Consider the following 16,204-nt stretch of genomic DNA (forward strand, 5'->3'; position numbering starts at 1 on the left):
TCAAGTTAAACGTGCATCTATTGCTTTAGCTGTGGTATTGCTCAAAGAATTCCTGAAAATATAATATCTAGTGTGGATATAAATGGACCAACACTTCTGTATTGGTTAATCATTACAGTTTGATGAAGAGTTCACAGCTCGACAAGAGGCACAAGCAGAGCTTCAGAAACGAGAAGAGAAAATCAAAGAACTCGAAACAGAAATCAAACAGCTACGAACCCAGGTAATAAAACTAAATCACAGTAAGTTCTACAGTTGAGTGGATTTTTTTTTTTTTTTAATTTGCAAAGAAATTACCTTGGAGTATCTTGTCTTTATGGAGTTTGAAATATATGTTGTATTGATTTGTTTTTAAGCCAATGTAAACTAAGGAAAAATAGCTAATGGAGGTAGCATTCTTCAAACAGTACTATATTCAACACCTGTCACAGGTGTTTGCTTTATTGAGGAAAATATTTCCTTAGGCTATGAAAAGTTTGAATCCAGCCTAACCTTTTTTTCTCCAAGTATTTGTTCATGCTTTAGCATTACTACTTCTGTATGTTTTGCAGAAGGTGTTTTGGAAGGCTTTATGCTTGAATTGCAAAAGTGGAAATCGTGATAGTTGTGTGCATGCCAATGGTAACATCAATTTTGGTTTTATATCTATATTTATACTAGCTTTATACAGTTTCAGGTAAATACAACACAAAATGCAATTACTTATAGAAGGGGAAGGTGAAATTTAGTTTCAGCTAAGCTGACTTTACTTGGATCATTTCCTCAAATTTTACTCACAGGCACCAGAACTATATCTCCAAGTGTTCTGTCCAGGATCAAGAAATGCTGCTGTTGAGCCCTCACAACATCTCTTGGCTTCATTTTGTTTAGTGTCGATGAATTAGGTTTTTGACAGGTCTCTTGTATACTTTAGCATCAAACAGATTCTCTGGTTTGCTGCTTTTTGCCTCCGCTTGGCTCATTTCCTACTCCTTCCATGCTAGGCAAGGTCTGCCTGTTGCCTTTTGTCCTTACTGTGGATATCTTAACGCCTGTGATCTCACTTGCTGTTAGGATAAGAGGAGGAAGGTTAGTAAGTGATGTGCTATAGCCTGACTGCCGTCATCCTGCTCAGGTTGCTGGTCTTCTGCTGGCAAGTTGTCTGTGTTATAGCCTTATCAGAGCACTGGCCTTCTCATCTGCATGTAGTGATGTTACATTGCGTTTAACAGCTGAATTGCTGTTCTTTCTCATTGTGTGTTATGTTGAAGTTTGACAGTCTGTTTTCTGAAATATGACAGTCTATTTTAATGAGTTCTTGACCAGTTTTTACATTACGACTTATGTAGTAGTTCATGGGCCAAAGAAACACATGCCTTGTGCAAAAACAAATACTTACTTTTAGTCTAATTATTAATCCTGTTATATTGATTGTAACACAGTTCAGATTGTCCAGACATTACAGCTCATTCCCCATAATGTTACAAATATAAGTGATACACATTAACTTTCTAGTATCTATACCTTTTTTTCTCTAGTGTTGTGCTCCCCACACAATACATTGTGGCACGTATTTTTAGATGCATTTAGGTTTTTCTCAGCTTGATTTTTTTTTTTTAATAATAAACTTTTGCTTCCTTTAAACTTCATTTAATTGCATATGGAAATATTATGCAAATCAGATTAAATTAGCAGCCTATATTTCTTAATAATTTTGTAATAAAACAATAGTAGAGAAAACAGAATATGAGCTCACATGGTGGTTTGTACATAGCTCCTGATGTTACCTCCTAATAGATAGTGTTGGAAGACAAAAATCTGTGAGGAATTTGTACTAGGCTGGGATCATGTTATCACTGCAGAAACCTCTGATGGTTTAACATACCGCTGTTTCTCTTCATTGTTGCTTTCACAACTTATTAGAATAGATATTGCAATTGCTCTTTTTTCCTGCCACTGCAGAAACAACTGCAGACTGATTTAAAGGAAAGCATCATAGTTTTCTCTGTACTCCCCTCACCCATCACACATGATGTCAGGGTCATTATGAACGACTGTGGTCCCATAACCTCTTGCACTGAGATACCTGCTTCAGTGATTTCTGTGGAAATTTTCCACCAGCAGATTAGTGTTGTGAAAATTCAGCATTGTTATTACCATCTCTGCTGCCCCAGCTTGCCAGGATATCCTAAGTGGGATAAATGTTTTGTGCATTGGAAGAAATAAAATGCTGTTCTGTTCACTTAAATGTTACTGCTACTATTAAATTTTCTTTAAAATGGAAACAATTTGTTTTCATAAACATGCTATGTTATTTGGTTTACTTGGCAGTTTTATGGTACATGGTATAATCTATTGCTATTGCTTCTGATTTAAATAGGAGAATAGTTGCATTTCTCACTTTCTTGAGGTAGAGTTGAGTACGAGGCATCTTAGTTGGTTCAGCTTTGTAGTAAACTTCCTCCCCTCCCTGATAAAAATAATTCCTCTTTTATATTTCAGGGTCCAGTCCTGACAGGTCAACTGACAGAAGTAGCACCATTACCTTCAACCCTACCAAGTGAGAATGTGCCACCAGCACCACCGCTACCTGGTGGAGCAATACCTCCACCGCCTCCACTACCTGGTGGAGCAATACCTCCACCGCCTCCGCTACCTGGTGGAGCAGCACCTCCTCCGCCACCACCTCCACTGCCTGGTGGAGCAATACCTCCTCCTCCTCCGCCACCACCTCCACTACCTGGTGGAGCAATACCTCCTCCTCCGCCTCTGCCTGGTGCAGCAGCACCACCTCCTCCTCCTCTACCACCTCCGCTGCCTGGTGGAGCAGTACCACCACCACCTCCTCCTCTACCTGGTGGAGCAATACCTCCTCCACCACCTCCTCTACCTGGTGGAGCAATACCTCCTCCACCACCTCCACTACCTGGTGGAGCAGTACCTCCTCCCCCACCACCACCTTTTGGTGGGCCCCCAATGCCACCACCTCTTGGAGGTATTCCTTTTGCTCCCTTTCCGGTGATACCAGCGTTACCACATGGGATGAAGGAGAAGAAAAAGTATAAACTGGAAGTTGCAATGAAGAGAATTAACTGGTCAAAGGTAATAAAATCTTTGGTTTTATTCCCATTGATAAAAAGTGGCTTTTGAGTAAAAAGGAGTTAATGTGCTAGGGTTTACATTTGATTGTTAGTAGTGCTCATGAAGTTTGGGGAATTCATTCTATTCTTTATCCAAACCATTTTTGATGTGGTGGTTGTGATTCAAATGGTATTGGTTTTCAAACACACCTTATGCTATGAGGCAAACTGCAAGTGTTTAATGCTGCTACAAGCTCATAACACCCCTTTTTGTGGGGATACCTGTAGCTAACAGCTCTCAAAATCTTGCCTGATTTGGTATAGAATTAAGTTCTACATGATTTCAGCTATAGTTGATAGTTGACTTGCCAAGTGAGTACTTCAAAGATAAAATGTCTTGTTTAAAGCAGGTGTAAGTTACCAAGCAACTAAAAGGTTTACTTTGTAAATCATGTTACTACATTTTCAGCGAAAAGTTTAGTTAAAGGATTGCTGGGTTTTGGGATAGGAAATGAATATTGAAGAAGACAACTGGGTGGAAAACTGTTGCGCAGAATGCAATTTAGGAACTTTGACATTCTGGCAGTTGACAGAAAGAAGGGTCTGGAGTCAAAGGATAACTACAGCTGTTTGCTTAATTGGTGTATCTGTGGCTGAGTAATGATAAAGAATGTTGAGAAAGGAGATGTGTTAAGAGGTTTCACTTGAGTCTGTAGGTATAAACTGCAGTAAAACTTGGTGTGAATGGGTATGGGGGATTTTGGAAGACAATGCAAAGCAGAACTCTGATTTTAGTTTTGTCTTCTCTAGGTTAAGCAAACTCTAGGAGCCATAAATTATGTGGTTTATGATTTTTTTTTTTCCTTGTGTTTTTGGAGACAGGTTGCAAGTGGATCAGGCTTTCAGAGACTCTAATTTTAGCTTTGATATCTTCTTGACAGAACATTGCATGATTGCTCTGGTTGTGCCTTCTATGAATTTCTTTTAAAAATGAAGCATGAGTGAAACTGCTATGGTGGCAATTAAATGGATTATCTAGTTTCATTTTAAAAGCCTTGCATGAAACTTAAAAACTCGACTAGCTTAAAAAAAGAAAGGTGGGAATGTATTGGTGCAAGAATTTTTTCTAATTAAAAGAAATAACTGTGTACTTATCATTATAGTAAGCACACAGACTTCAACTACTAAAATTTTCTGTTCAAAGGCAGATGTCTTGACATGATGTTAAGAATTATTTTAAATTCAGTTGTCTGAATAAATACAGAAATTCACGGTAAATTAAAGCATCTAATTAAGAAATGATGCCAATTATTTTCGTGTTCACGTTTCTTTTGTTCTTGTGATACATTCTGGAATTTTGAAAGGGAATTTGACTTCCATTGTCTTACCTGCCTGTCAGTGATAGTTGTACTACAAAACACAATTCAACAACTTTTTTTCCCCCCGCTCTGAGAAAGGCTGGTGTTTACCCTGTGAAGACAGTTGCAAAACTTATCAGAATTTTTTAAAGGCAATGGTGTTATTAAACATTAATTTTATTTTAAGCATTGAAGACATTTTTACTAGAGTTAATTTTTGTATTTAGCAGTATATAGTTTAATATTAAACATGAGTTAAAGCCATGGTTCTATTAGAGTTGTGAAGCTTGTGTTCCTCCCCTCTCCTTTACGATACAAATACTGTATACTATAATGAATTTTTAAATGAGATCCTTGTTGACAGAACTTTGTGTTCCAATACAAAATTATTTTTCAGAAGTCTGTGGGTTGCACACTGAGTGAGAGATTTCTTGCTGCGAGGGCTCTCAGATAATGTGTGTTGGGCTCAGTGGATTTATGCAGGGACAGCAGGAGGTGGCAGTAGGTTCCTGCGGTGTTTCCTTTCTCTTGTGGTCCTGTGGTGAGGGTGTGGGTCTGAGAGGGTATCTGTGACTCCTGAGGTGTGGGGAATACGACCAGTGGGTGAAGGCTCACTGATTTTCATAAGTAATGCAGAGAGTTGCTTGTATCATTGTTCTGTGTCAAAGCAGAAAGACAAACGGTGACTGAAATGTAAAGTCAGGGCTGTGTTCTTTTAGGTGCAGTGAATGTGATTTCGTGGCTTTGTATTAAGTTGCATATGTATATCCAACTCATCTGGAATCGCTCTGAAGCAGTTTTCAAACTCAGATAACAGCATACTATTTCTTGTAGAAACTTTCTAAATTTGTGATGTCTAATGTAGTTCAAGTTCAGAGAATGCTGGTGTCTGTGCTTTAATGGTACTTGCAGGTTATTAATCTCAGAGACGTTTATTGTTTCAGGTTAGTAATGTGCCAGGCCTGGCTTATGGCCACTGGGAGGAGCTATGGCACTGTTCCAGTGAAACGTTTGGGTGCCATTAACTTGGAGTGAATGTGAGCTTCTGCACAGTCTCAACATGGTTATATTTTATCAAATGTTATTTACTTGAGCAGTAAACAGCACAATCTGTGATTTGCAAACTAACCTGTTTGAGCAGTTAGTAGTAATTCTTGCCTCTCAAAGTAATTGATCGTTTTGTGAGAAGAGGAGTTATGCAGGTGTTCAGATGTGTGTGATCACTCTGACCGCTGTCCTGCCATATAAAGGAAATGAGTTTGGGCTACCGGGTAATTCTGTAATTCAAGATTAACCCATCGCATCTTAAAGGCAGTTTGTGGTTGGCAGTTTTCAGTGGTATAGAATGCAATAGATGTATTGATGTTTGCTGTAGGAAGAGATACATATATCATCAGTGCAAATCAAAGGAGGACCTTCATATATTTTATGCTATCTGGTGGACTTTAGTTTAACTGGATATCTGCTACTTAAGTATCAAGATACAAAATCTTTGTACTACCAGCTATTGTCTGACACTTTCCTTGAGAACCATGTTCTATATCAATAGTGTGTTGGTACCAGGAACTTAGTAAAATGAAGTTGTTGTTGAAAGTAAGCTGTTAAGTGGCTACAGATGGTCATTGCTGGCCTAAGTTGCAGTTCAAAATGGAACAACTGTTGAACACATAATTTACATTGCACTCTGAAATGCTGCAGGTTTTTTCAGGGTGATTCACAGCTGGTAAAACTGTTGGGAAATTCATATGGATATAGATGTGCATCTTTCTATAAAGTTGCGTGTTATCATGTTGTCCTAGATAGAGCTGGATGACATGGGATGCCAGATGTTCTCCTGGCTGAAGATGCTGTATCTTTTCAATGTGAAACATCTGAAATGAATCACATCATTGGACAGCAATAACAGTCCTTTGTAGACTGTTTTCACAACATTGCTCGGACACAGGATCGTATGTTCATCCAGTTCTTATGTAGCTATTGATCCTGTCAGACACAGTGGGATTTCACTTTTAAGAGTGATTATAAAGATGGATGGTCTTAGGGCAGCAGCACTGCACTGTGTCTGGAAGTTATCCTATTTTTTTCCATGGGGTTTTTCAGGTGATGCAAGTTAAGTTGCTTTGTATCATTATGAATATATATCATCATCACTTAAACCCAAACCTTTCAAGGACTAGTAGTGACAGGATTTTACTGTTGAAAGAGGAGTTAGGCTGTCCTCTGATATTTTTGAATAAATTATATTAATTGTCTTTTGAAATAAAATGTAAGCTTAGGTTTAGTGTTCCTCCAAGTTCTGTAGCGTGGAATAGTGAACTGGCTGTTTCTTTGGAGTAACAAATAAGAGCAGTATCAGGAATGATTAATCCCACTAACTTTGGAAGGAGGAATCTGGAAGGATGAGATAAAACCTGTGTGGAAATGTATGGCATGTCAATTTATAGTTTCTTTTACCAGAATAATTGATGGATTTAGTATTTTGTCACTGGATTTCAAAATATTTGGAGATGTGCCAAAATAATCTGAAAGTGTATCTACCAGTAGTAGTTTGAAAAGAGACTTTCAAAATATTTAAGTAGAGGGTATTCAAAATAGTAAAAAATGTTTAAAATCAATTAATTAAATATTAAACCAAGTATCTCTTTGGGAATTTCCATCCGTACTTTTTTCCTTATAGAATATAGGTTTCACCACAGATTTATATTTTACCAGTTTTCTTAAGGGAGGGAATAAAATTTGTATGCCATTGACAAGCTAAGTCTCTCCTGAAGTTGCTGCTCATCCTCGACTTGCCACTGCTTTATCTGGTTAGGATAGTTTCCCTTCCAGAATTTATTTACCTTTTTCATTTATTTAGACATCCCACTTAAGCAGAGAAGAATTCCCACCATACATACAACTTATGTTTTCCACACCCAATTGTCCTTGTTAAGTAATATCTAATTCTAGCATCAGTTGCACTAATTTTGTAACTGTGAAACACAGACCACTATCCTGTAAACATATATAAAAAGATGCTTTTTAGTTTGTAATGCATGTTTGTCATTCCAGCCAATTTCATTGCAATCAATTATATTCATGTGTTTATAGAAATAATTTATAAAGTGTACATCTGAACTCTGTGTATGACAATGGAAAGCAACTGCAGATGGAGATTTTGCTTAAGTGCTCCGGGAACAGTGCCAAAGCTCTGCTTACTGAAAAAGAGGAAAGTCTATTTGATCATCACTTATAAGGAGCAATCATTTTGGGAATAAAATTTTTACTACTTTATTCAGTGCCTTTTGATGCAACTGCCTTCACTATTAGTGTTAGATTAAGGTAGTTTTAACAAATGTCTGACCTGCAGCTGGTGGTAAAGCAGGTCCACATTAACACATTGATCATGTGGTAAGAGGTGGAGGACCAATGCATTGCAGTGAAAGCTTAGTGAGCCTTACGAATATGGTATTGATAAATTTATTTCATATCATCCTGAAATTAAATAGCCCTTGAAAATTAATTGACATTTTAAGCTTGTCAACAAGAATCAGTAAGACTTTAAAAACTGGAAGAGGGACGTATTTTGAAAACAAAATAGCAGTTCAGAATCATGGAGAGTAAAGAGTAAAATTGGCATTCAGCTTCTATATTGTATTTTCTTCTTTTAATACAGCCAGTATCAAATAAGAGACTGTAATGAAATCTCTCTACCATTGAAAAAATGGAAACTGTATTTGAAAAATGATATGAAGTATACAATTATTTGTGGTATTTAAAAAGATAATTCTTCCAGCAATTAATATTGAGTCTCTGAAAGGTCCACATTGAGATGTCGTTTGCAAGTAAGGTATTCCATTCTCTGGCAGTGTAGGAATGATTATTCCTTCTGCAGTTCTCAAGTAGCAGAGATCCATAACAGTGGTGAAGAATTTGAGAATTGTCTAGAAAATAATCAAGAGAAAGCTAGAACACTTTCAAACCCAGAGGCCAATGGGTTGTCAAGTCTGTTCGGAAAACTTGTTGAATGGGAGAAATATAATAATCATTGGGTAGATAGAGGGCAGTTCATATTGTTGTGTTTTGTTCAGGAAGCATCTTTAAGAGAAAGAACATAATACATGGAACATAGCTAAGCTTAATTCAGTCCAGTTATCACAAAAGTCTGGTATCATTTGCTTTAATTTGTCTGTTGAAAATACTAGTTATTAACTTTGCAAATGCCATTTTTGTTTCAGATTGAGCCTCAAGAGATAGCAGAAAACAGCTTTTGGGTAAAAGCTGAAGAAGATAAATTTGAAAACCCAGAACTGTTTGCAAAGTTGGCACTTACCTTTGGAACACAAATGAAAGGTACATTCTTTGATTTTTGTATTATGCTTGTATTAAGTTTAAAACTATGCAGTGACAGTCTCTCTTATGCTTTGTGCAATACCGTGGAATTCATATAATGATTTTATAGTGGGAAGATGATTCGAAACGTATGTTTTTGTTAAGAATAGCAGTGTATTTCAAGAATTGCTCCTCCCTCTCTTTACGGCATAAGAGAAGGAATGTTTCGTAATAATAACTCTTAAAACTGCAGGATATGTTGCAGACAGATGTAAATTATCTTCAAATGAAATTTAAATTCTAATCCTAAAATCATGCTCATCTGCATTAATATTCCCATCTGCAGAAACTGTAAGTTGTCAGGTTCTTTTAAATATTCCAGGTGTGTTTGTGTAACAAAAATATACTTGCTTGTATCACTCTGCTAGATCAAAATCCTCTACAAGTTACAATGTAGCAACTACAATATGCAGTTGAATCACAAAATCACAACTCTGTAATATGCCTACAGTCATGATTCTGGAATATGTTGTTTGAAACCATAGTTGTTTTCAAGGTTCTTGTGTATGTGTCCTTAGTCTTTGCTTCCCCCCCCTTTTTTTTTTAATTCTATATGCAGCTCTCATGCAAGAAAAAGTCTTTCAATATACTAATTAAATTAGTATTTAAATTTGTGTTGTATAATCTACGAAGCACCCCTCCTCCCTCCCACCCTCTCAAGGTCATATCCAGTTAAACTGCATTGTTGCTGTCATTAGTGAATGATCTGAGTTACTTTTCAAAGCATTGAATGTGTGAGTGCACAGTCTTTAAGCTGTTTGCATATAGCATAGGCAACTCGCAGATAGTCTCACTGGTTTTTGTTGGAACAGTGTGAAATGGGTCTGCTTGACTACTGTAGGTAACAATACAGTGAAAGGAAAGGCAATGCTGGAGCTTTCTCTGTCAAGTGTGACCGAGGTTGCTAAGTATGTCATGTAAATAGCTCTTCTGCTATTGGTTTTAGATGAGAAAAATCATTAATTTCTTGAACACTTCCTTCAATAGGAGATATGATAATATTTATATCTTGCGTAGGAATGCAGCTATTAACAACTTAGTATCAGTTATGATTTTCATCCTTTAATACCATCCTCAGCTCTTCGTGGCTCTCAAATGGTCTTCGAGTACTTCTGAAGCTGCACACAGCCTCCTCAGGTCTTTTCATTGTTATCCATGGGTAATGGTCAATTGATCAGCATCTCATATGTGGCCCTGTACTGCTAATTTGTTTCAGACACTGAAAAGAAGCAAATACTGCTGAAGTACGGTTCAATAATAACTTACTCTGAAGCTAATGAGTCCATGAAATTATAGATACTGAAAGAAAGAATTCCTGATCTAGCTACCAATCTTTTTGTCCACCAGCCAGTTAGAATCCGATATACCTTAGGGATGGGCAGTTCTTGAAGTGGATGGAATCAGATATATCAAGTGTTTATAGGCCAAATCTGAATAAGCAAACACACAGTTAGGATTTTGAAGCAAATATATGTGCTGTTGTTGTTGTCGTGGTGGGTTTTTTTTGTTGTTGTTTTTTTGTTTGCTTTTGTTTGTGTGTGTTTTCTTTTTCTTTTTCATGTTTTTGGCTTTCAGAATTAACAACTCAGGTGATGCTTTGTATTTTAACCTAAGGAGTCTTCTGTTTTAATTTGAGCTATCAGAACGCTCTCACTTTTATCAATTTCTTGAGGATTCTGTTATTTCAAAATTAAGTTGTATTACACATAAGATTTGTGGTATCCTGGCTGTTGTCTGGATTTCAGTAACAAGAACTGCTGTTTATATTAATCCAGTCTCTGAAAAGCTAACTCGAATTAAGGAAGGTCTCTCAGATGACCATAACATCACTGAACCATTTCTTGAGTAGATTCCTCAAGTTATTTCTGAATGTTTTGGGATATTTTTCTCTTTTGAAACTCCTTCAAAGAGTCATAGCTGAATTTTTCATAAGATAGATATGCAGTTCTTTCATTTCAAGCTGAACCACGGAATGTGAACCATTAGTATATTTCATTAAATTTTTCGCCACCCAGTTCTCTAGCCTGTCCAGGTCTCTGGATGGCAGCACAGCCTCTGGTGTGTCAGCCACTCCTCCCAGCTTGGTGTCATCAGCAAACTTGCTGATAGTACACTCTATTCCCTCATCCAAATCATTGATGTATTGAATAACATCGGCCTCAGTACCGACCCCTGAGGCACTGCACTAGATACAGGCTTCCCATCAGTTACTAGTTTTCTTTTAACCCGGTTAATTATAAGAGGGAATCTGATATAATGCAGAATTTTGTTCTGTGAATCATGCATTACTTAAAAGTGAAAGCGGTGATTTTGCTGCTGAAGACATGAATCATCCTTTTACAGCTTTTGAGTCATGACTTGAAAATTTCAGGCTCAGTAGTATTTGGTTTGCAAAAGTAATCTTAAAATGAGTTGATTTGCGTTTCGATATATAAATAGCAAAAGGAAGGGATTCTGTTGAGGTATTGTTAGCACAACCATATCGTCTTATTTTTAAAATGGTTAAATGTTACCTGCAAGCACCAATCTCTTCAGACAAGTTATTTTTAACAGGAGGATAAACTTTACATAGTAAAGTTTTTTCCTCTTTAAAACTTGTGTGATCAGTTGTAAGCTTTTTGTGATCAGATAAATATTTTCTTAATTTAAAAATAAAAAATCCTTTCCAGTTTATGAACTATAAAGAAAATGTGAAATAATGAATAATCATTGTTAGCTGGAGTACGTAGTATGAACCCTGCAGTGATTCTTATTAGCTGAAGGGAGTAGATCCAATTGATCAGATAAATGCATCTTGTCTTTCTGAGTCTATTTTGTGATCCTAAGTCGTTAAATTCTGTAAATACACAGTGAAATAATGAAATGTGATGACAACTAAGAATGCTTTCTTGTTGATGTCTTTACATGGTCCCACTATCAAAATTCTAGAACTAAAAAAGTTACAAGATTAAATACATAATATAAATTTTCTTGTGGGGGAAATACTGTAGTGAAGCGAAACAAGAATTTATGTTTAGTATAATAATCCAGTCTGGTTGTATATATCCGGAAGCTTGAGCTACTGCTTTTTGGTGGGATTGGGGTCTGTATGTTTGTATTTCTGTAGAATGTCTTTAGAAAAACCTCACCAACTAAAATAAAGTGTTTAAAATGTTAGTATTCTTGCCATGGACCTACTTAATAGCAAATCTTCCAAATCATTTAAGCAGGTCATGTTATGTTGTGCAGCTGGTACATTATTTTTTTCCCAATTTTGCTTTTGTCCCTTAACTGACATCAAATCATACTTTTTGGCTACTGGCATAAGGGAAAAGTGTCATCAGCAGCAGTGTGATGTCTGTGGTGCTTCATGGAATGTGATCTCAAAAACTCCCTAGGGTGGTGTTTAATTTTTGGAATATTAAATACATATATGATTGGAAGTGTCTTCTAGCAGGTGAAAGTAAAGGATGAAAATGTTAGGGCACTGTAGATAAGTTGTGATACATCATATGCTCACAACCTCAGATAACTTTGTAATAATGTGACAGTACTCAATGTGTCTGGCCTGCTGCTATCAAAATCACTTTTCACTGTTTGATTGATAGTCTAATTGCAAAACACTACAAAGCAAGTTAATGCCTTTTCCCTTAAGGATCATGTTAATTTCTGGCTCTTGTAATTTAGGTTGTGTATTTTGCCAGTCAAGAATGATAGTGGTGCTCTGAAGAAATTAATTATGTGTACAGTAGATCTGTAAAGGTAGTAATTAGTACATAATAGTTTGTAACTACTGGGATTGTTCCAGTGCAGAATTCATTATCCATCCAACTTACCTCAAGGGAAAACTTCTCAATTGGGTTTCCTTTGCTTTTTTATGATTAGACTTTTAAAATACAATTCAGCAATCATTTTGATATATTTGATAATTGAACTAAGGTTTTAATAGCCAAGTTGTATTTTTTATATTATGGGAGTTTGAGTGAGAAGGGATGAGAAAAAAACCCACAGACATGCACGTGAAGCATTATTGAACAAAACATGAACGAAATATTCAGGTTTATATTTTTCTATATATAATGCCATAATACATATGTAATATAAAATATATTATTTTAATACTGTCTTGTTTTACTAATCATGGTCTGAAAACTTAGGTGGTTATCCAATCCTGTCTCCATCTTAACAACTTTTAGGACTCATCTGTAGCCCAGTTTTAAAATATTAGTAATCGTGAAAAATTAGTAAAAAGTTGATAGGATTAACTTGTTTTAACTTGCTGATGTTTTGGGTCAGTGCTAGGATTTCAGTATCTAAGCTTGTTTTATTGATTGAGGAAGAAGAGAGTTGAAGTGGGCAACTGAAAATAGTATGGAAAGGTTGTTGGAAAAATTTAAGAAAGAACATAACAGACATACTAAAAAAGCTGAACAACAGTCCAGGGAGACAATGTTGCTTCTGAGGAAGACACAACATATGACATGATGAGGTTAATAAAAAGATGATGTTTAAATAAGATGAACTACAGTGATGATATGAATATCCTCTTTTGTCAACAATAATACTTATTTGAAGATGATAGTTTCTCTTTTAGGCTATAAAGGTTAGACGATTAACTGTTCTACTTGTGCAGAACTGTAAGCAGATAACAATGCTTATCTAAGTAAGTATATAGTAAACATTCTAAGGTAAATGTTATTTTTAAATTTGTTGGAAGTAGTGAGAGGACTGGCTCTAAAAATAGAAAAAGGTGGAATACTGGCTGTTATTGTACATAAGAGGTGTGATAGATGTACACAGGTGTTGCACTCACTATTTTAATGTACAACCTTTATATGGAGACTTTAACACTTATTTGTACTGTGTTAAAGCGTTAAGTCTAATCAAAATACAAGAAACACTTACTATGCCAGTTACATTGATAGCAGCACTCAAATATAACCTCCTTTTCAATCAGTCCTTCTTTTTTTGATCTTATACTCACCCATCCTATGTGCCCCTCAAGAGTGAAGATCAAATGGTGTCATAACAAGTCGTCAGCATCTCGAGTTCTTCACCACAAGGTGTATGATTTTACAGTGGAGACTTTTTCCTCTTTTTAAGGCTGCTTGGGGTTGTTCTACCTTCCTGGTAAAATACTGCTTAAAGGATACTGACAATTTTCTTTCTGTAAGTGGATCAGATCTTCATTAGGTTCTTCTGTTTGCATTTGTTGATTGGGGTGTCTTATCAAGACTTCCTTCAGCTCTGGTGAAATTTCTGTACTTTATTCTTCATTGCCTTAAAGTGCTTGGATGACTACATTCTAATTAAAATGAATTATTAAAACTTGAGCTGCGGTAGTCTTTTGATTGCCTTCTGCTTTCTGTGGACACATGTCATTTGAGGTCTAAATGTCAGCTTTCTTGGAGTAGTGAATGAAAGGCCAGAATGTAGGTGGGCTGCTATTCCCAGCCACATTAGCTTTTATTTTCCCTTGCTTGCAGCATCCACAAGAACACCTTATTATACCTTACATTTGTTTTTTCATTGTTAAGAAAACATGCCAGAAAAATTAAACAACTTACCTACTTTATTATTTGAAATTCTTTTCCGTTCCCAAAAAGTTTAGAATACAGCAATATGAAAGACATAACAGTTTAATTCTTTCATGTGTGTTGAACAAATCAGAGCATTTGAACTGTGAACATACAATGTCCTTGATATATTTTTATCAGGCTTTAATGAAAACTACCCTTCTTGTTTGAAAACATTTTGATCCTGTTGACAGGTTAATTCTGTAATATCCATTTGCAAGTAGATAGTCTTGTTAACATCATACAGAACATGTTATGCTCACGTGTGAAATATCCATGTGCCATCTTCTGTGGGTTTTCTTTAAGGCTCTTTGGTGCTCCTTATTGAGCCATTGAACGTTCACAGTAGTTTGTGTCTTTCGAACCTTGTTGTGCCTTCTAATTTCAATTGTGCAAGATACCTTTACATGAGAACGCAATTCAGACCTGCCTTACCAAACCACCTAGTTGGAAAGGGCATTTTAAAGCTGTCTTTTGTGTTTTGCATCTGATATAAAGCAGGCTGATTTTTTTATCTCCTGAAGAAAATAGTGTGTAATTTTTTTTCTTGTGTTTAACCACCCATTCTTAAAAGATAGTGTGCTTTTTTGCAGTGTTTTTAAAAATTTCTAGGCTAACTTATACACTTTCTATTTACACCTCTGCTGGATATTGATGAGAGAGAGGAAGAAATCAGGGTAGGCTAGTTTCAGTGTACCCTATTTCCCCCCAAATTAGACAGGGTCTTATCTTATTTTTCGCTCCAGAAGATCCATTACGGCTTATTTTCAGGAAATGTCTTATTTTTCAATGAACAACAATCTATATTTATTCTTGAAAAAAAAAAAATCAATATTTATTCAAATATAATCATATCATCACATTCTGGAACATCATCATAACTCTCCAGACCCTGAATTCCATAATGAATTTCTTGTGATTCTGTTTCCTTTAGAACCGTTGGCCCAAATTCCTCTTGCCCATGTAGTCTGCTTGTAGCGCATGGCAACGCAACTGTCAGTTTTCTTGTCAGGTGTCTGCTTTTCTTGGTGGAGGGTCTGTCCATCCTGCTGCATTCTATTGACAGTTAATTTTAGTTTAAACGTATAGCTGCCTGGATACTGTTTAAATTGACTTTTAAAATAAACTGTAACTAGGGCTTATTTTTGGAGTAGTGTTCATATTTTGAGCATCCTCAAAAACCCTGAAAAAAATCATGCTGGGGCATATCAAGGATAAGAGGGTCATTAGGGGCAGTCAACATGGCTTGACCAAGGGGAAGTCATGTTTGACCAACCTCATCGCCTTTTATGAGGACATAACGAGATAGATGGATGACGGCAGGGCGGTGGATGTGGTCTACCTTGACTTGAATAAGGCATTTGACAGAGTCTCCCACAGCATCCTCACAGCTAAACTGAGGGAGTGCGGTCTGGACAATTGGGTAGTGTGGTGGACTGTGAACCAGCTGAAGGAAAGAAGCCAGAGAGTTGTGGTCAATGGGGCAGAGTACAGTTGGAGGCCTGTATCTGGTGCAGTGCCTCAGGGGTTAGTGCTGAGGCCAGTATTATTCAATATATTCATCGATGATTTGGATGAGGGAATAGAGTGACGGTCAGCGAGTTTGCTGATGACACCAAGCTGGGAAGAGTGGCTGACACACTAGAAGGCTGTGCTGCCATCCAGAGACCTTGACAGGCTGGAGAGTTGGGCGGGGAAAAAAAGTAATGAAACATAACAAGGGAAAGTGTAGAGCATTGCATCTGGGTAGGAACAACCCCAGGTTCCAGTATAAGTTGGGGAATGACCTATTAGAGAGCAGCATAGGGGAAAGGGATCTGGGGGTCCTGGTGGACAGCAGGATGACCATGAGCCAGCACTG

The 16,204-nt window shown here is 36.7% G+C and overlaps 1 protein-coding gene across 6 annotated transcripts in view; it reads left to right on the forward strand.

The window, feature by feature from the left end:
• DIAPH2 (diaphanous related formin 2) overlaps nt 1-16,204 on the forward strand; it is a 212,389-nt gene that overhangs the window by 43,533 nt on the left and 152,652 nt on the right. For all 6 annotated transcript variants that reach the window (XM_065077869.1, XM_065077866.1, XM_065077867.1 and 3 more), the window contains 3 exons: nt 119-223; nt 2,482-3,081; nt 8,635-8,749. In XM_065077869.1, coding sequence (XP_064933941.1) covers nt 119-223; nt 2,482-3,081; nt 8,635-8,749 — 820 coding nt within the window. The remainder of the gene's footprint in view (nt 1-118; nt 224-2,481; nt 3,082-8,634; nt 8,750-16,204) is intronic.

This window comes from Columba livia, chromosome 12 (genome assembly GCF_036013475.1).
Source record: "Columba livia isolate bColLiv1 breed racing homer chromosome 12, bColLiv1.pat.W.v2, whole genome shotgun sequence".
NCBI lineage: Eukaryota > Metazoa > Chordata > Aves > Columbiformes > Columbidae > Columba > Columba livia.